This window comes from Lontra canadensis, unplaced genomic scaffold (genome assembly GCF_010015895.1).
Source record: "Lontra canadensis isolate GAN:19392208 unplaced genomic scaffold, GSC_riverotter_1.0 scaffold60, whole genome shotgun sequence".
Lineage (NCBI taxonomy): Eukaryota > Metazoa > Chordata > Mammalia > Carnivora > Mustelidae > Lontra > Lontra canadensis.
In genome coordinates this window covers 6,424,234-6,441,325 of record NW_022631054.1, presented here as the reverse complement: position 1 = coordinate 6,441,325, position 17,092 = coordinate 6,424,234, and the positions used below count along the sequence as shown (strand labels likewise).

At 43.0% G+C, this 17,092-nt stretch overlaps 1 protein-coding gene across 28 annotated transcripts in view; it reads right to left on the bottom strand.

The window, feature by feature from the left end:
• The window catches only part of MACF1 (microtubule actin crosslinking factor 1), a 337,353-nt gene that overhangs the window by 17,578 nt on the left and 302,683 nt on the right, over positions 1 to 17,092 (bottom strand). For 18 of the 28 annotated variants that reach the window (XM_032877332.1, XM_032877340.1, XM_032877337.1 and 15 more), the window contains 17 exons: positions 16,785 to 16,982; positions 16,091 to 16,219; positions 15,240 to 15,413; positions 12,088 to 12,243; positions 11,777 to 11,983; positions 11,523 to 11,642; positions 10,932 to 11,101; positions 9,663 to 9,822; positions 8,661 to 8,855; positions 8,183 to 8,311; positions 7,133 to 7,276; positions 6,462 to 6,650; positions 3,965 to 4,085; positions 3,045 to 3,208; positions 2,477 to 2,488; positions 1,490 to 1,652; positions 61 to 215 (listed from right to left, as the gene is read on the bottom strand). In XM_032877332.1, coding sequence (XP_032733223.1) covers positions 61 to 215; positions 1,490 to 1,652; positions 2,477 to 2,488; positions 3,045 to 3,208; positions 3,965 to 4,085; positions 6,462 to 6,650; positions 7,133 to 7,276; positions 8,183 to 8,311; positions 8,661 to 8,855; positions 9,663 to 9,822; positions 10,932 to 11,101; positions 11,523 to 11,642; positions 11,777 to 11,983; positions 12,088 to 12,243; positions 15,240 to 15,413; positions 16,091 to 16,219; positions 16,785 to 16,982 — 2,586 coding nt within the window. The remainder of the gene's footprint in view (positions 1 to 60; positions 216 to 1,489; positions 1,653 to 2,476; positions 2,489 to 3,044; positions 3,209 to 3,964; positions 4,086 to 6,461; positions 6,651 to 7,132; positions 7,277 to 8,182; positions 8,312 to 8,660; positions 8,856 to 9,662; positions 9,823 to 10,931; positions 11,102 to 11,522; positions 11,643 to 11,776; positions 11,984 to 12,087; positions 12,244 to 15,239; positions 15,414 to 16,090; positions 16,220 to 16,784; positions 16,983 to 17,092) is intronic. The other 10 variants (XM_032877334.1, XM_032877338.1, XM_032877347.1 and 7 more) reach the window with 1 other exon arrangement.

The following is a 17,092-nucleotide window of genomic DNA, read 5'->3' as shown; positions in this document are numbered from 1 at the left end:
GGCCACTGCACCCAACCACTGTGGTCAAAAGTGTGCTCAAAATACAGTAATTTCCCATACCTCATCTTCAATTTTATCTGCGTCAGTTGTTGGGCGATAAGCATCCTTGTTGGGATGGAGAGCAGCCACGAATTCATAGTAATCAATGTAGCCATCTCCATCTCGGTCAAAAATGTCAGCAACGGCAGTCATCTCCAACTTGGTGGTAGGGAACTCTGGAGAAAAATAATCATATTTGGAACATTAACTAAGATGGCTTATTTGGGTTGCTGGAGGGCATGCAAATACTTCTTGAAAGAAGAAATATTTATGTCTTGCTTTTTTTCTGAAAAGCAATACATGCTCATTTAGAAGATGAAATGTTATAAAGAAGATTTTTTTTTTTTAAGTCACCTAGAGATAGAGTACCCGAAGACTACTCACTGTTAAGTTTTTTGGTGTTTTTGCTTATAGACTCCCTCCTCCTCCATGCAATTAAAAAACCAAAACAAAACAGTATTTCAGATATCCCAAAAGACATAATATTGTAACTACCCATAGACCTACCATCCAACATAAAAATTTATTCATCCACTCTTATCTACTGTTGGATACTTCGATGATTTCAGGATAGTGACAATTTGGAATAGGATGAAGTGTTTTCTATGTTTAGGCAACTGCCTTAGGTTCTTGACAAATTGCTTCCCAAAGGAAGTGTGAACACTTATAGTAGCCAGAGTGATTTATTAAAACATAAACCAGATCTCTCACGTGAAAACCTCTGGTGGTTTCCCACTGCCTCTAGAGTAAGAAAGAGATCAGATCTGCTCTCTTCCCCAGAGCCTACTAGGCCATGCATGAACTGGCTGCTGATCCTTCCAACTTCATCTCTTACCACTTCCCTAGATCATGACAACCCAGCCATGTTAATCTTTCTATTCCTAGAACATGCCACGTTTGTGCCCACCTCAGTGCTTCATACCTGCTGTTTGCCCTTGCCTCTAACTCTTCCCTCAAATATCACCTCTGCAGACAGGCCTGTCCTGGCCAGCCATGAAAAGCAGCACAGCTGTGAGACGTGCTTTGTGATCCTGGCAAGTTACTTAACTACTTTATGCCTCAATTATTTTTCCCGCTAAAAATGAGATCATGTATTTTGTAAGCTGTTATACAGATGTCAGAAACTGTTATTACGAAAAATATATTTTCTCATCTTACTTAGAACCTCATCATTCACAAAGTTGGCTTCTTAACCTATACTTCAAACAGGTTTTATCTGCCATACTATCAAACAAGACCGGTTTTATTTTGTTTTGTTTTTTAATTCCCAGCAAAACAAAGCTCTTCTTTCCTTCAAAATGATGGGCTAATTTTAGTAATAAGCAGTTACATTACTTCTTCTCTAAGACTATAGCTTTAACCTCAGAAAGACTAGCCAGAATATCACGGGCCTTCACCAAGTGCAAGGAATCCGGGTGCGACCCATGTTTGCAACTATGAGTGAACTCACTGGATGCTAGAATGCCATCAATAAACTCTTGCCGTGTTATCTTCCCATCCTGGTCCTTGTCAATTCGCCGGAAGAAGTCCATCACCCGAGATTTTTTGTGATTCATCCAACGCATGTACTTTTTCCTCCAGACATCAAAGTCAAAGTTGGCAAATTCCTTCAACTAGAAAGAAAACACAGGTGTCAACAAGACTTATTATTTTGGCCCTCAAACCTTCCCAGAGCATACCCGAACTTCCAGACATTCAGTAAAGCCATGCAGGCCTTCCAGAGGGGCATCAACAATGATATCCATATGTTGCCTCTTTGGTGAAGGCACAATCTGGATCCTTCACTTAAAGCCATGATTCTTTACAAGGGCTATAGCATAATGAAGCAGTGAGAGAAACAGTTAACTGCGTGACCACCACGGAAACTACGCAGCACGTAGAACAAGAATGGGTGGAGCCAGCCCGGCTTTCCCTTCGCACTTTTTCAAAGGATCACCTTCTTAAACGAGAGGGAATGGATTCTATCCCAGAAGAGAAGTCCTTAGCACTCCTCACTTTTGTGATTTTGGTAAGAACCATGATCACAGAGAGGCCCATGTCAGAAGGCTCATGTTTCCCATCATTTTCTGAGATGAGATCATTTGAGTTCTGGCTGGAAGCATCAACGATCCAACCCTGCACGCAAGCATGTTTCTTTGGAATGGCACCAGAGGGGACAAACTGCCCGTCTGACTTCCATGTGAAATATTTGGCTTTGGCAGACAGCAGGCCTGTGCAGTGGGCAAGGCAATGTTGAGCTGCTTGGATAATGTTAGTGAGAGAGACTCAGAATGACTGAGACAGTGCAGCAGTTTTCCCCCTGGTCTTTCAAACTCCAAAGTTGGAAGGAATAGGGGAAAAAAAAACAAACAAACAAAAAAACAAAAAGCCAAAACCCAAATAGGCTTAAAACTCAACTGACCTACAGAAATAACAACAAAAAACACAGAACACTCACTTCCGGGCATAGCTGCTTTGATACGCACAAATAAAAAAAATATGAAAGGTATTAGAGGTTTCAGAAACTAGGAAGTGTAGTACTATATTTTTTAGGTGGGTTAATGATACTTAAAAATAGATCTGCTTTTCGTAATTAGTGACGACTAGGGGAATAACAAGGTTATAAAAGTTACCCTTATATCATAGTTGAGTATCTTAGATCTTTACATAGAGGGCTCAATAATAGTGGCTACTGTGATTAGCTACACACTTGGAGGTAACTTTGTGAAGGCATGCTCCTGATTCTTGACCACAGCTGAGGAGGGTTGGGTCACAGGCTGGCCCTCAAATGGACCCTCTGGTTGCCTGCTTGCTTTCTACACCTAGGTGTTATGGTCTACCCTGTTGTGAGCCATCTCCTCACCCACGTGCTTTTCTCCTAGGAGGCCTAAGGGACAGAGTACTGGCTCACCCTGGTTTGTTTCTACTTCTAGAGAAGCTGGTCAAGGTGCACAGATCACAGTAAGAGGGTGTCAGAAGGTAGGACGTCACCTCCCTCCAGGGAAGGCTGCTGGGCAGGGCCTCACCTCCTCCAGGCGATCCAAGGCGTCGTTCAGCTTCCGCTGCCGCTCCAGTGCTAACAGCCACACCTGCTGCCAGCGGGCGGACAGCTGGTTGATCCGAGGATTTTTTGCTTCGGACTGTGAAAGGATTGGCATGGGAGGAGGTGTGGGCTGATTCAAGGACTTCCCTAAAAGGAAAAATAACTGAGAGATTAGAAAATCTGGTTTTGTCAGTTCACAAAGAGAAAGTGCTGTATGTGTTAACTCAGGACACTTCAAAACGGTAACCGGTCAGTAAATGAAAAGAAACCTGGGACCTGGAAATATTCAGGTATTAAGCATACTAATTTCAAAATTACTAATTCAAAAATTAGTAATTACTAATTACAAAATTACTAATTCAAAAATACTAATTTCAAAATATTCAGGTATTAAGCATACGAATTTCAAAATTACTCGTCCTCCCAGCCAACGGGTATTTGTCTCCTATCTCCCATTTATTCTGTCCATAGTGAACTGAGGAAATGTCAACTCAACCAAAAAATCAATGGCTCTACAGGAGCTGATTTATCTGATAATTAAATAAGTGCAAACCAAATGTGAACAGCTGGCACTGATGACCACAACAACGGAAAGGCCACTGCAAAGACGATCTGCTGACTACTTCAAAATTTTAGGCCAGTCCATGAAAATGGAATATAGTTACTCTGTGTTGGTGTAAGAAAAGTGAGTTTCAAAAAAATATTTTAGTTTTGTTTTGTTTTAAAGTAGGCTCCACAGCCAATATGGGGCTTGAATTTACGATCCTGAGATCAAGAGTTGCATGCTCTACTGACTGAGTCAGCCAGGCGCCCCAAAAAGAAGTTTACTGACAGGGACTTGGGAAGTGCTCATTTTCCAACAGCCGGAATGAAACACCCCAACACAGGAGGCTAGAAACCTACTGCTGCCACTACGGGATTTCTCGATGAAAGGCGTGTGAGCAGGCTCTACGTTCTTCCTTTTGTATGTCTTCGTGACCCGGTCCACATCAGGCTGTTTGCGAGTCATCTCCTCCATAAACGTCTGTCAAACACAAACAGGGAACAGAGTTCAGCATTTTCTTGGACTAAGACAGAATCCAGCAACTTCTTACTCACAAAGCCCAAGCTCATGATGGAACAGATGCCTTTTTGTACACTGTCTCATTCCTTTCAAGAAACACAGCTGAGCAAGGCTCTTCATCAGATGCTGGAAACCTGAAGGGATCAGACATGGCTTCTGATTCCAAGGAGCTCACAGCTGAGTGAGGAAAACCAGGAAGTCAGTGCAATGAATGCCACCCAGGATGGCAAAAATAGACCAAGGATGAGCACCCCACAGGCCGAGATGCCAAGGAGAGCTTCCCAGAGATGGGCTCCAGCGGAGTAGCGAGGGATGAAGAACTGGCCAAGGACTGGATAGAGGGCAGTCCCAGCAGAAGGCACAGTGCACAGAGATCCCAGGGAGCCTGATGGTCTAGTGAGCCAGGGCCCTTTGGATCACTGGCTGAGCCCAAGATGCAATCACAAGAATGGGAGGACGGAGGGCTGGAGAGGTAGGTAGGAGAAAGATCCATTAAGGCCTTGTGTTTGGCTAAGGGACTGGAATTTTATTTGGAGAGCAATGAAAGGCAACTGAGTGATTTTGATCCAGAGAAGAGACCTGATGAGATCCTTATTTTAGAACTATGGTTCCTGCTTCAGTGTAGAAGACAAAACATGGTGGGGGATGAGTTAGGAAACCACTGCAGTAACTGAGGCAAAACATGGTGAGGGCTTAGACAGAACCAAGAGGTATTCTGGAAGTAGGACAGCTAGAGCCCAGTGGTTGGCCAGACGTGGGGAGCATAGGAAAGGTAGGCATCCCGGACACATCACAGAAGGTGGGTGGACAAGGAGGCAGACTTGGGAGGGTAGGGTGTGGCACAGGTAACATGGAGTTTTAGCACTGCCTCTGGTTTATCATACATCTAGACATCAAGAGATAATGGTACTGGAGATGAAATAGATGTGAAAGGCTTGGATTACAGGCGGTAGCTGAAGCTGTTGGACTAGGTAAGACCTCAGCAGTGTGAGAAGAGGGTAAAGAATGGAACTTGTTCAGCAAACACACACTAACAAGGAGAGAGGAAGAGGAACCAGCTGAGAAGACTGAGAAGGAACAGTCAGAGAGAGGGGAGAAAAACAAGATAGGACAAGAGTCCAAAAAAGAGTTTTCAGAAGGAAAAGGCAACTCTGTCACATGTCAAGTAAGATGAAAACTGAAAGCATTAGCTGGATTTGGTCAGTGGGATGCGACTGGGATAGTATTAGTAGGGATGGAAGCCAGACCCCAAAGGCCTGGGTAGTGAGTGGGAAACAAGGAGAGAAGACAGGGGACCAGAAGCTTGTTTGAAAAAGGAGGGAGGGAGGGAACAATGAGGGTAATTCAAAGGGAACACAGGGTTGAGAGGACCATGTCTAGAAGGTTTGGAGGAAAGAGCAAAGAGAATGGGAGAGCTTGAAGACACAAGTAAAAGGGGATCAAAGAAAGGAGAGGGGTGGCCTTGAATATGAAGATAACCTCTCAGAAGAGAAGGTGTCAAAGTATATAACCTTGACAGGAATACGGGGGTTTTCAAGGGTAGGGCTAATTATTTATATATACTAAAAAGACTGTCCACAGTATAATTAACCAAGATCCATGCTTGTAATCAGTGTAAATGATCACAGTTAAAAACCATCTTTGCCTCCCAAGGATATATTACGAAGACAGCTCAATTGAGCTTTCCTTTGTTCAGTTTAGTTTGATGTGCTGCTCTTGCCCATCTCTGGGTTCAGGCAAGAGAACTTTCTGCACCCAGATGTAAAACTTCGGCTGACTTCCGAGATGGCCCACAGGAGTCCCACTCCTGGGGTACATGCCCTGTATCAGCCCCTCCCCTTGAGGGAGGGTCACAGCAGTGAAAAGAATGGGAGAATAGTTCCCTTGAATACATTTTACCATATAAGATCTGTCTGAGCAGACTGGAGAGCCTCTCCTGCTGGCATTGAAGACCTATGTTGCCTCACTGGGTGAGCGTGGTCAGCTGGGACCTGAGGGAAGACTCTGGGAGCCAAGAGTGACTCCTGGCTGACAGCTAGCAAGAAAATGGAGATCTGGGTCCCACAACCACAAGGAGTTGATTCTGCCAGCAACTTGACTGAGCCTGGGCAAGAGCTACAGTGCTGGCTGATGCCTTGATTTGGCCCAGTAAGACACTCAGAGGAGGACCCAGAGGACTCATGCCCCATGGAACTTGCAAGATAATAAGCATGTGTTGTTTTAAGCGAAGTCTGTGCAAATACGATAAGCGACCATTTAAAAACAGACAGGGCAAAGGAAATGGGCTCCTGTAGCCACAAAGGGAATGCCTGAAGCTGCAGGACTCAGCTAAGATACCTGATGCTCGGCGATAAGGGCTTTCACTCGGTCAATGTTCTGAGGGATTGGCTCCTGGTCCCGCTGAATGAGGGTGGTCTCGGCCCACTGAATCCAAGCCAGAAGTTCTTCCAAGAGCTCGGCATTAGCCACCAGTTCTGACAGGGCTGTTTCAAGACGTTGCTGGTGCTGCTTAGCCCAGGTCAGGACCTGGGGAGAGAGAAACCATTGCCTGTCTCAGCCAAGCACATCCTTTGTTTCCAAAGTCCATTTTGTCATCTGATCCTAACAATGACCTTCAGGAGGAAGACCCCTGAAGCCCTCAAGAGGCCTCACTCTTACTCCAGTGACAGAGCTGGAATAAGCAATCAATACTCCTGGAAACAAATCCAGTACATACATCCTATTAAACACAGGATTTCTCAGGAAGAAAGGAAAGACACAAAACCGAGTCCACTGGAATTCATCAATGAACACATCATTACACCAGCACCATTCTTCCAGATTGTTGCTCATTATCTCATCATCAAGGAAACAGTTATTACTAAAACGCTAACTTCTTACTGAGATACCCAGAATGAGTGAAAAATTCCTTATCTGGCGGGTAGGTGGACAAAGCTCAGTAGCATTGTTTCCCCTATAAACCCACCGTGTGGGGCGCGTGTCGTCTTCCTCTAAAACCAGGAACTCACCTCCTCAAAGCGAGCCCGGATGATGGTGATCCAGTGCTTGATGGTAGTGATGCAGTCAGGGTGGCAGACAGCCAGAATGGCCTCTCCCATCGCTACCGCTGTGCTAACATCCGCTCTCTTTTCTTCCACTTTCTTCATGAACTCCTAGACAAAAAAGATTTGAAAACCAAAACTGAAGAAATCTACTCTAGCAGCACTGTTAGTTTACACTGTGTGGGGGGAAAGATTTCAATGCAGTTTTTTCCCTCCGTGGGTGTTCACACAGGCCCCTAAAGCCTGCATCCTTGTGCCTCTGATACTTTCTTCCCAGTTCTAAAAGATGGGAGGAGGTGAAGTGTTTATACAAGAATGACTGTCTCTACTATAGATGACAAAGACAAGGAGGGACACAGACAGGAGCCCCTTTTCCCAGGCTGGGCATGACCTTTGTCCTATTCTGAGTTCGTTTCTCTCTTTTTGAAAAAAATCCCGTTTTGATTCACTTCTGTGTGTATAAACAATGAGCACTGTCTTGGACAAATGCCAACTATAAAACATGATATTTTAAAAATACAAGCAACACAACAACCATGTGCCAAAATCAAGATTAAAATCCCCTGGTGGGTAACACAAAAATTAAAAAAGGAAGTATTTCCCATCTTATTAGGACAGATTGTAGCCCCAGATACTGTATTATATTCTGCAGCTTGGTAAGAGGCTCAGGGCCCGAAACTGGTAACACAAGGAAAGCCAAACCAAGCCATGTGCAGGTGAGAAGTCTAGAGAGGTTGGAATAGTCCAGTTTTCTTTGTATGATACCATGTTGTTTCACTTGTTTACAACCAACATGTATTACTTCTGTAAAGATAAATGAGTGATCTTTAAGGTGTCATAAAACCCACCAGTCATTTGTCTCTCATTCTTGCTAAACCAGTAAGCTGGGCTTATTCCAGTTCTAGTTCTTTGCATGTGAGATCTGAAATTCCCAAGCAAAAAGCTACTTTCCTTTAGTGGCAGGCCACCCTCACCCTGGTGGGTGGCATGGGTCACTTCACCCTGGGGCTGGATTACCTTATGGGTGTCAATGAGAGACTGTAAGGCCTCTGTGTCATCAGGAAGTGCTCCCCGAAAGCGAAGCGTTTGCTCTGCTTCAGAAAGCCACTCCAACAGCATGTGGACTGTGTCCCGAAACTCTTCCGCCTGAAATAAGCAAGCACAACAGACTGAACCTCTCTGCAGCCATTGTCCTGAACACTGGGGTATGGCAGGGAAAGGGTTGGGCCTGAACTCATTAGTGCATCAGAGGCACCAATAGCCCTATCAAAGCCTCCCACAAAGGGCATCTTTCATTTGTAGTTCTTTGAAAACCAACTGAATTCATTTTTTTCCTCCAGTACAAATGAACATTAAAATCTTGTAGAACATTCAGAATATCAAGTGTTTGACTTTATGTTCATTTTGAGGCTGGGTGGAACTGATCCTGATAAAGAAATGAGAATGAATCAGCTCAGATCCTCCCCTTCCTAGTGTCCCTACCAAAGTCTCTGACCTGTTTTAAGGCCTGCTCAAGTCGACTTTGCTTGGAGACAGAGAGTTTGCACACAGTGTCCCAGCGAGTGCTAAGTTCCTGGAGCTGTCCTTTCACCCACGTGGTGTCATCGCGACTGTTTTCAATTAGCTCTCGGCCTGATCGCTTCAGTACCTGAACAGTTCCTGTTCGCTTTCCCAGTTCCTTCTGGAAAACCTAGAAAGAAAAACAGAGGAATTAGTTTGCTGAGAAATGTTTTGAACCCAAGAAGCAAAATGACAGACAAAAGGAATCATTTAGTTCCGTTCTCCTTGGTAGGTTCCAGTCATGTGTCTTTTTTTACACAGAGGGAGGCAGGACGATGTGTAAGAAAGAAACACCCAGAAGAGGTGACTCTAAAGATGAGTCCTGGGTAAGTTGCTCAGCTGGAGTCCCAATTTCCTAACTTGTAACAAAGAAATGACATCATAGCAAAATTTCCAGAATTGTGGGAGTTCAGTAAGAACACATCTGCCACATGCATAATAAGATGTTGATGTAATTTCAAGTAAAGCTGAATGCTTTGTGCTGAAACAACATTATGGGGGTTGACACAGCAGGTGTAGGTTACACATAAACATTGCTGTGCATGATGCTGGGCTTGCTAGGGTCAGAATCAGCTAAAAAAAAGAACGCATTTTCATTATAGGAGTCCATGAAAATGCCTATCTTGAGGGGCTCCTGAGTTTAAATTCATGGTGTGACTCAATGGAGAGATACCAACAGGAAGAGGGGGAAAACCCTAAGATGAAATTTACACATTGCCAAATCTGAATCAAAGCAATCTGTGTAAATTCTCTGTGACTGACATGGAATCCCAGCAACAGTTTAAGGATACAGAGCAAGGAGTGATCTCTCCGATGAGTGGAGACAAAGGCTCATTGAGACTTCCTTTCTCCCCTGGGTGGGGAGTGTGAGCAGAAGGCCTACAGAGGCCGAGGACCCAGTGGCTGTGGCCCCCGCGGTGCAGATCCCACCCCTCACCTTATGGGCGTCCATGAGGTTCATGACGAGGTCAAGGTCCCCGTGCACGGGCTGGTCCTCGGCCAGCTGTGGCTCCACCTTGTACAGCCAGTCGACCAAGGCCTGCAAAGCGTCCATGAACTGACCCGAAAACAGCAGGGCCTCCTCCAACTTGTGCTGCCTGAGAAAAGCACACAACCCTCACCGTTTTTAGAGATCCTGTCTCTTTGGCTGGCTCATAGTTCTGACTGCTGAATGGAAAGGGAATACTGCTTGAACTCTAGAGAGAGAGGGTCCTCCATGCTGGACTGGTTTGAAATAGAGCAAAAGGTGACTAAGAGATATGCCTAGACATTTTTAATCAAACCACTCTCTAGAATGGAGTAAGGGTAGTGTAGGTGGTAGGTACAAAGGCCCTCCTGGTCCCTTAAGAGTCCAATGGTTATACACACAGATACACCATAATGACTAAGGTCTGTGTTAATCATTTTATACTACTCAGGTAGAGGATGACAGTTTTGGTCATGGTCTGTGGTCAGGAGTTTAACTCCTAGCTCTAGACCAGTTGTGTAGTCCTGGGCTTTCTCATCACCTCTTTGACCCTCAGTCACTTCATCCAAAAAATGGGAGTATAAATAATATAAAGATATCATATTACTTAGCAAAACATAGTGTACAAGTGGGTGGAAGCACAACTTATGGAACCAAATCCAACAGAGTCAAATCCCAGCTCTGCCGCTTAGTAGCTGAGTGACCTTGGGGGTCACTCTTTATGATCATAACCTCTTTATGATCATTTTTCTCATATGTAAAATGGGAATAACAGTATCTCCCTCAGTGGTTGTTAGGAGGATTACATGATTGGTTCGCCTCTATCTGGCAAGTACTCCGTAGTAACTGTCCAGTAAAGGTTAGGCATTATGATGGTTAAATGAGGTGATGCGTGCAGAGGTTTTGCTTGCTGTCTGACACAGTGCGAGAACTCACTGAGACAGCTGTTAGTATCACAAACTGGTCATTGACAAATATTTGGAGTTACTAATCTTCTATTGCTATTGGCTTGAGTTTATGGGCCTCTCTCTAAAACAGTAAGATTCAAGCTGAAAATGAGAATTTTAATATTTTATTCAACTTATTTCATAATTCTCATTGAATGAACTAGAAATATTGAGATGCTATAAAACCTGTTATTGATGCATTAGCTTTATGGTCATTTTATGGAATTGAGTAATAGTCTTTGTTAGTTTTGGGATAATATATAGCCCCACTGAAGCAAAAATTCACACTCACCTCTCCACAGACTTGCCACAAACAGTATCCCATTTGTCTCTGACTTCTCCCAGTAAATTGTCAAGTTTCTGAGTGTCATCAGGAAGCAAAGTCTTTTCTTTCAGGGCTCTGCCAGTTCGAATTGTGGTATCATACACAGGCTGTTTGCCGCCCAGAGTTTTCTGAAACTCCTGTTTCCAAAAAGGAAAAAAAAAAAAAAAGATGCTAAAAGGCAGATGACGTCTTTATTTGGAACAAAGAAAAATTTTCAGTATTCGGGTTGGTAATCAGAGTATGAAGGTCACTACCTCCTGAATTAACAATAGCTTATCCTTAAGAAATTTATAAATTTTTGTTTATACCATATATGGCAGTGCATAACAAGTTCTAAAAGCCTATAGTTTTAACTGGTTACTTCCAAAATCGCTTTGAACTGTTATTTAAATGAATGACTCTTAGGGTTTGACATGGTCTAGATATAAAATGGAATGCTGGTTTCATCACTTTGATTTTCCAACATTAACTGATTTTCTTTTGACTAGCTCTGACTTCCATTTTTAGCAATCTTCAGTGAATTCCCAGCTCAGAACCTAAAAGCCATGAATGCTTTACCTTATGCTTAGAGAGCTGGAGTTTAATTTTGTCTGGGTCATTGGATATCTCCAGCTCTGAGTCCAGGTGACTCTCTGCATCTTCCAGCCAGTCAATCAGTTTTTTCCAAGCTTCATGGAACTACAATGATATAAAAAATAACTTATAACAGGAATGACTATGCAAACTAGACTTTCATGAAAATCATTCCAGAGACTCCACACATGCAGCCCAAGGTTGTTCAATAAATTGGGTCTCTTTCTTTCATAACTCACTTGTTTTGCCCGCTTCCTGGCATCATCCAGGGATCGCCCTCTTTCAATAGACCGCTGGACAACCTTCTCCCATCGAGACTGGACGCTGACCAGCAAATTCTTGATCAGAACAACGTCCTGTTTTTGGCTAAGGAACTTCAACTGATTCCCAGTTTGATCCAGCTCAATGATATGGTCTCGATGAGCATTGACCTCATTAGCAAATACCTGAGGGGAAAATATTGCTTTCTTTAAACTGAAGATAAGATAGACGAGCTTCTCTTCCAACTAGTCCTCTCAAAAGGAGGGCAACATCATGACGTCATAGTTACCTTGTGCTCCTCTATCTGGGAAAGGACAGTGTTTAGAATCAGGCTGGGAGGAGAGGCAATGTTGAGATTCTGCTCTGCTAGAGTGAGCCAGTTGATAAACTCTTGCAGGGAATTCTGGAATTCTGTTGCCAGGTTGAGGGCCTCTTCCAGCTTTGACTGAATTTTAATTAAAACACACAAAAAGAAAAAGTGCCAAATTCAGGAATTGTAGCTTCAAGAACAAAGGCGTGAATTGTACACCAAATGAAATGACCTCTAAAAAGGAAGCCTCATTTAATCAACCTCCAAACATGCCTTGTTTACAAAAAAGGGGGCAATTTAATGTTAGTGTCTGAAACCGAAACAACCATGTATGTAAAGGAAAGAGCACAATTTGCAGCTATGTGGGTTTTTCTTCAATTTCCCACTTCCTGGGACATTAAAGAACAGGGATGGAACTATTCAGCATATTTAAGTCAACAGATTCTTCAGTGGTAACAGCTGCAGGGTCTGCAACTTGTTTGGGGCAAAGCCTCACTTCTCTTTAACGTACTTTTGTGGTGTAAAAACAACTAAATGAAAAGCACTTTACTGTAAAGATGATGCTCGTGCAATGCTCTCTGTTCAAATATGTTTTCAGCAAATATGGCACCTGAAAATATATGAGGCTGAAGCTTAATCTTTCTTACTTACTGACTTATTTATTTATTTATTTGACAGAGATCACAAGTAGGCAGAGAGGCAGGCAGGAGGCAGGGGGGGAAGCAGACTCCCCATGAGGGGCTTGATTCCAGGATCTTGAGATCATGACCTGAACCTAAGGCAGAGGCTTAACTCACTGAGCCACCCAGGTGCCCGAAGCTTATTCTTTTTTTAAAATTTTAATTATACACACACACACACACACACACACACACATATTTTAAAGATTTTATTTATTTATTTGAGAGAGAATGAGTGAGAGAGAGCATGAGAGAGGAAAAGGTCAGAGGGAGAAGCAGACTCCCCAAGGAGCTGGGAGCCCGATGCAGGACTCCCATCCTGAAAGTCCGGGACCATGACCTGAGCCCAAGGCAGTCGCTCAACCAACTGAGCCACCCAGGCGCCCAGTATTTTTAGAAATTTTTATTTTTTAAGTAAGCTCTAGGGCCAATGTGGGGTTTGAACTCACAACCCTGAGATCAAGAGTCACATACTCCTGGGGCACCTGGGTGGCTCAGTCGGTTAAGCATCTGCCTTCAGCTCAGGTCATGATCCTGGGGTCCTGGGATGAGTCCTACCTACATCAGGCTCCCTGCTTAGCCAGGAGCCTGCTTCTCCCTTTCCCTCTGGCCCTCCCCGCTTGTGCACATGTATTCTCTCTCAAATAAATAAAATCTTAAAAAAAAAGAAAAAAAAAGTGTCTTATGCTCTACTGACAGAGCCAGCCAGGTGCCCCTGAAGCTCATTTTTAAGCTACAAGGAGAAAAGGTAATAAAAGCCATAATATTCTAAGCAAACAACACTAGATATAAAATTTTAGACACTTTGATCTAAATAAGAATGACAAAAACAATGGCTCATTCAGGGCATGTGCCAGTGCTAAGAGTACACCCTAATTCCAGAAGCTACAAGCTAAAGCCTCAGAGATAAACTCTACCCACACACGTAGGTGATGGCCTCTATTCCTGGTCCATCTACCAGGCAGGTATAGTGGAATAAGGACATGTTGTTAACTCATAAAAAGAAACCCAAGATGTACATGATAAATGTTAATTATTGTTAACCGGGTATATACTGTAGAGGTATTTCTCTTTGTGCTTTCAGGTTATTTTTATAATCTAGAAAAACACTATAATGAATGTTACAAAAATGTAAGGACCCAGTCTAAACCAATCAAGAGGAAAAAGAAAATCTCTCTCATATTTATCATACAAATGCTTGGAAACTAATACACTGCAAGTTCCCAGATGACAGGAAATCTTTCCACAACATCTTATCTATATCTTCTTTAATACAGCACCACACATATTTAATCAATGATTTTAGTGATACTGAAATGTAATGTTCTGCAAAATCAGAAATAACTATTCTTGATACCTGGCCCTTGTTGGACCAGTTCCACCAGTGATAGATAACTATTTCTTGAGACAATCTGCTCCACTGATGGGAAAACCTTCAAGAAACCTGATTCTGAGCCAGAATCTGCCTTGGTTTCTTTAATTAGTCCTAGTTCTGCATTCTGCAGGAATAACAGAGGATAGTCTGTCTAAGAATTAAAACAAAGCCTTATATTCAGCTCCTCTGGCCATTCTTCATATAAGAGAATTACCAGACCTCACACTAAAAGAATTCTAGGACATTAATGTTTCCCTAAAAACGTTCATTTAGATGTGTGCATATTTGTTTTATGCCCTTCTGCCCATTAAATTTCACAACGATAGGGTCCACACCTTTGCTTCCACTATACCTGTAGCACCCCAGCGCCTCGTACATATTTGCTTAGTAACTGTTGAATGGATGCGGCCAACAGATCTGAAGACATATTTTACATTTGATCTGCCCGGTACAGAAACTCTGTGTTGAGTGATACGCCAAAACTCAGTATTCATAAAAAACAGTGTTTTGAGGCCTTGATCTCTGATCACCTTTCTTTAGAGGGGAATTTGATTTTTGAAGAACAGGAGAGGTCACATAAATATACTTATCTCCTGACTTAGTAAAATTCTCTGCATACTGGATTTATACAAGGGTCCAAATTCCTTGTGGAGAATGTTAGCCTGACTTCCTGCATGCTTTGTTCCCACCCTCCCAATCCCAAGCCAGTGACTCCAACTTAACCCAGTTTTTCAGTAGGAATACAATTCGGTGATTAATATGGGCTGTAAGTCCATCACTAAGCAGTAATAGCCAGTAATGTCTGAACTGGTAAGGCAGAAAAGGAATGAACAATAAAAGCAAATAGCAGAAACTAGCACCATCAATCCAACTTGACACAGATACAAAACAGGAATTTAACAGCAGAAAAGACAGCTTGATTAGCACAAAAGTGATCCTGAGGATATCAGTTCTGCAACTTCTGGTACCATGTACTGGTCTTTGAAAAGTCTTCACAGAAACTAGATGGAAATTACATGCATTGGCAAGCAAACGACTCAAGCCCAGGAATCAGACACTGTAATTTGTGGTGATACCTTTCTTTCTTCCATCTTACTGCTGACCACATGCCACTTCTGCTCCAAGAGAGCTACACTCTGTTCTGTCTTTGAACCAGACCCAGAGTCGTCCCGGCTTAGAAGCATGAGCCTGCCTTTGTCAAGCAGTTGATTATAAGTCTCTTCCTTGGCTTTCAGCTGGGAATAGAGTTCCTGGAAAAAAAAAGGCAAGAAGGAGATTGGCAATGCCAATTCCCTAAGAGACACCCACACACAGATATATGAACACAGTTGGAAAAGTCCAGGAAGGTCTCATTCTTGATTAAGCCTTTTTTTTGGATTCAGTTCAACCACTTAACAATGAATCCTATCATTCTTCATTAAAATTAAAATAATTTTGTTATCAAGTTAAGAGGATTCGAGGATCAGCAATCACAAAAATAGACCCCCAATAATTTATTTCTGTTTCATGAAATATTTGCCTAGAAATTATGTTGCCTTCTTTCCCTTAGCCCCTTTCTTAATACATTGCCAGTATCTATTGATTTCCCGAAGTCCCCTCAAACACTCTTTTTCTCAGTAGAGACACATCTGTATTCTGTATTTGTCTTCTTGATGCTCTCACCTTCAGGTCAATATTCGTAAGCCAACTGACTGACCAACTCAAAATTTACCAGCTCACTAACGTATTTCCAATCAAGCTTCCCTGTCACTACTGCTGCCTGTGGTAGGTGGTATTAACGCCCACATAAAAGCAGCAATCCTTAAAGTTATACTCTATTCTTGGTAAAAATGCATACTTGTAGACTCCCAGATACATACAGGTCTATGACTTCAGTAAGGAGCTGCTCAGTAGGGGATTATGTTCAACTTCAAGAAACATCTATTACCATATGTGTATCAAGCTGTTCCCTAGCAGTTTCAGGAAGTCCTCCCGTGGGCTTAGATGCAGAAAGTTGGGTCTCCATTCTAGTCAGTTCCAAGAGGAAATCTTCAATTTCACTGTGGAAACCCTGGGCCTTTGAGAAAAGACATTTCAACAAGGTCAGTAGTCAATTCTCAGCTTTAAGAGTAAACACTAAATGACCATATGAGAAGCCTATCCTGAGGAAGGAATTCTGGGCTGTTCTCAGGGTGGTTCTGTTGCTCGATTAGCATGGAGCTGATATATTTATTTATTTCTAGAATCTAGTAGAATCCTTGTAACCTATCACTGATGTCTGATATAACTTGATGAACTGATTGACTAAGGTACTGTTGCAAATGGACAGGGGGATGGGGAGGAGGGGATCCTGACTTGATGCAAAAAATAATGAAATCTGTGAGCAAGCTTTGTCATAGCCAAGATCTACTAACTACTACTAACTTTGAAGAGAAACTAAAGAGACTAGGCTACAGACAAATCCAAAAAGCTATTCTTTCCAGACAAATTCCAGTGTGGAACTGACCTTCCTCTTAAGACATGGAGTGGAATGGGTAGAGGAGATGCTATTCCAGAATGCTTTCCTTTGACGGGCTCGGACAGGTGCTCCTCCGGACCCTGTGATGTGCACAGCCCCACCTACCGATCCAGACAACACGTACCTGCTGCAGTGTCAGCTGGAGCTGCTGCTCTCTCTCCTCCGTTTTTTGTAACACCGACTCCCAGCACTGGTTCATGGTTTCCAAACGGCTTCTCAAGCTGCTGGCATCATCTCCAGCACTAGACTCAAGAAGCTCATTGCCAGCTTTGTTGACTGTTTCCACTGTGGCTTGGTGGGCCAAAACATCATTTTTTAGAACCTAAAAAAATGTTGGACATCATCATTTATTTCCACAGATGCCACCAAGCCTGGTTCTCTACAGTGCGCACAATATCAAGAGGCTGCTGGTGACAACATCTGGTCTCAAAC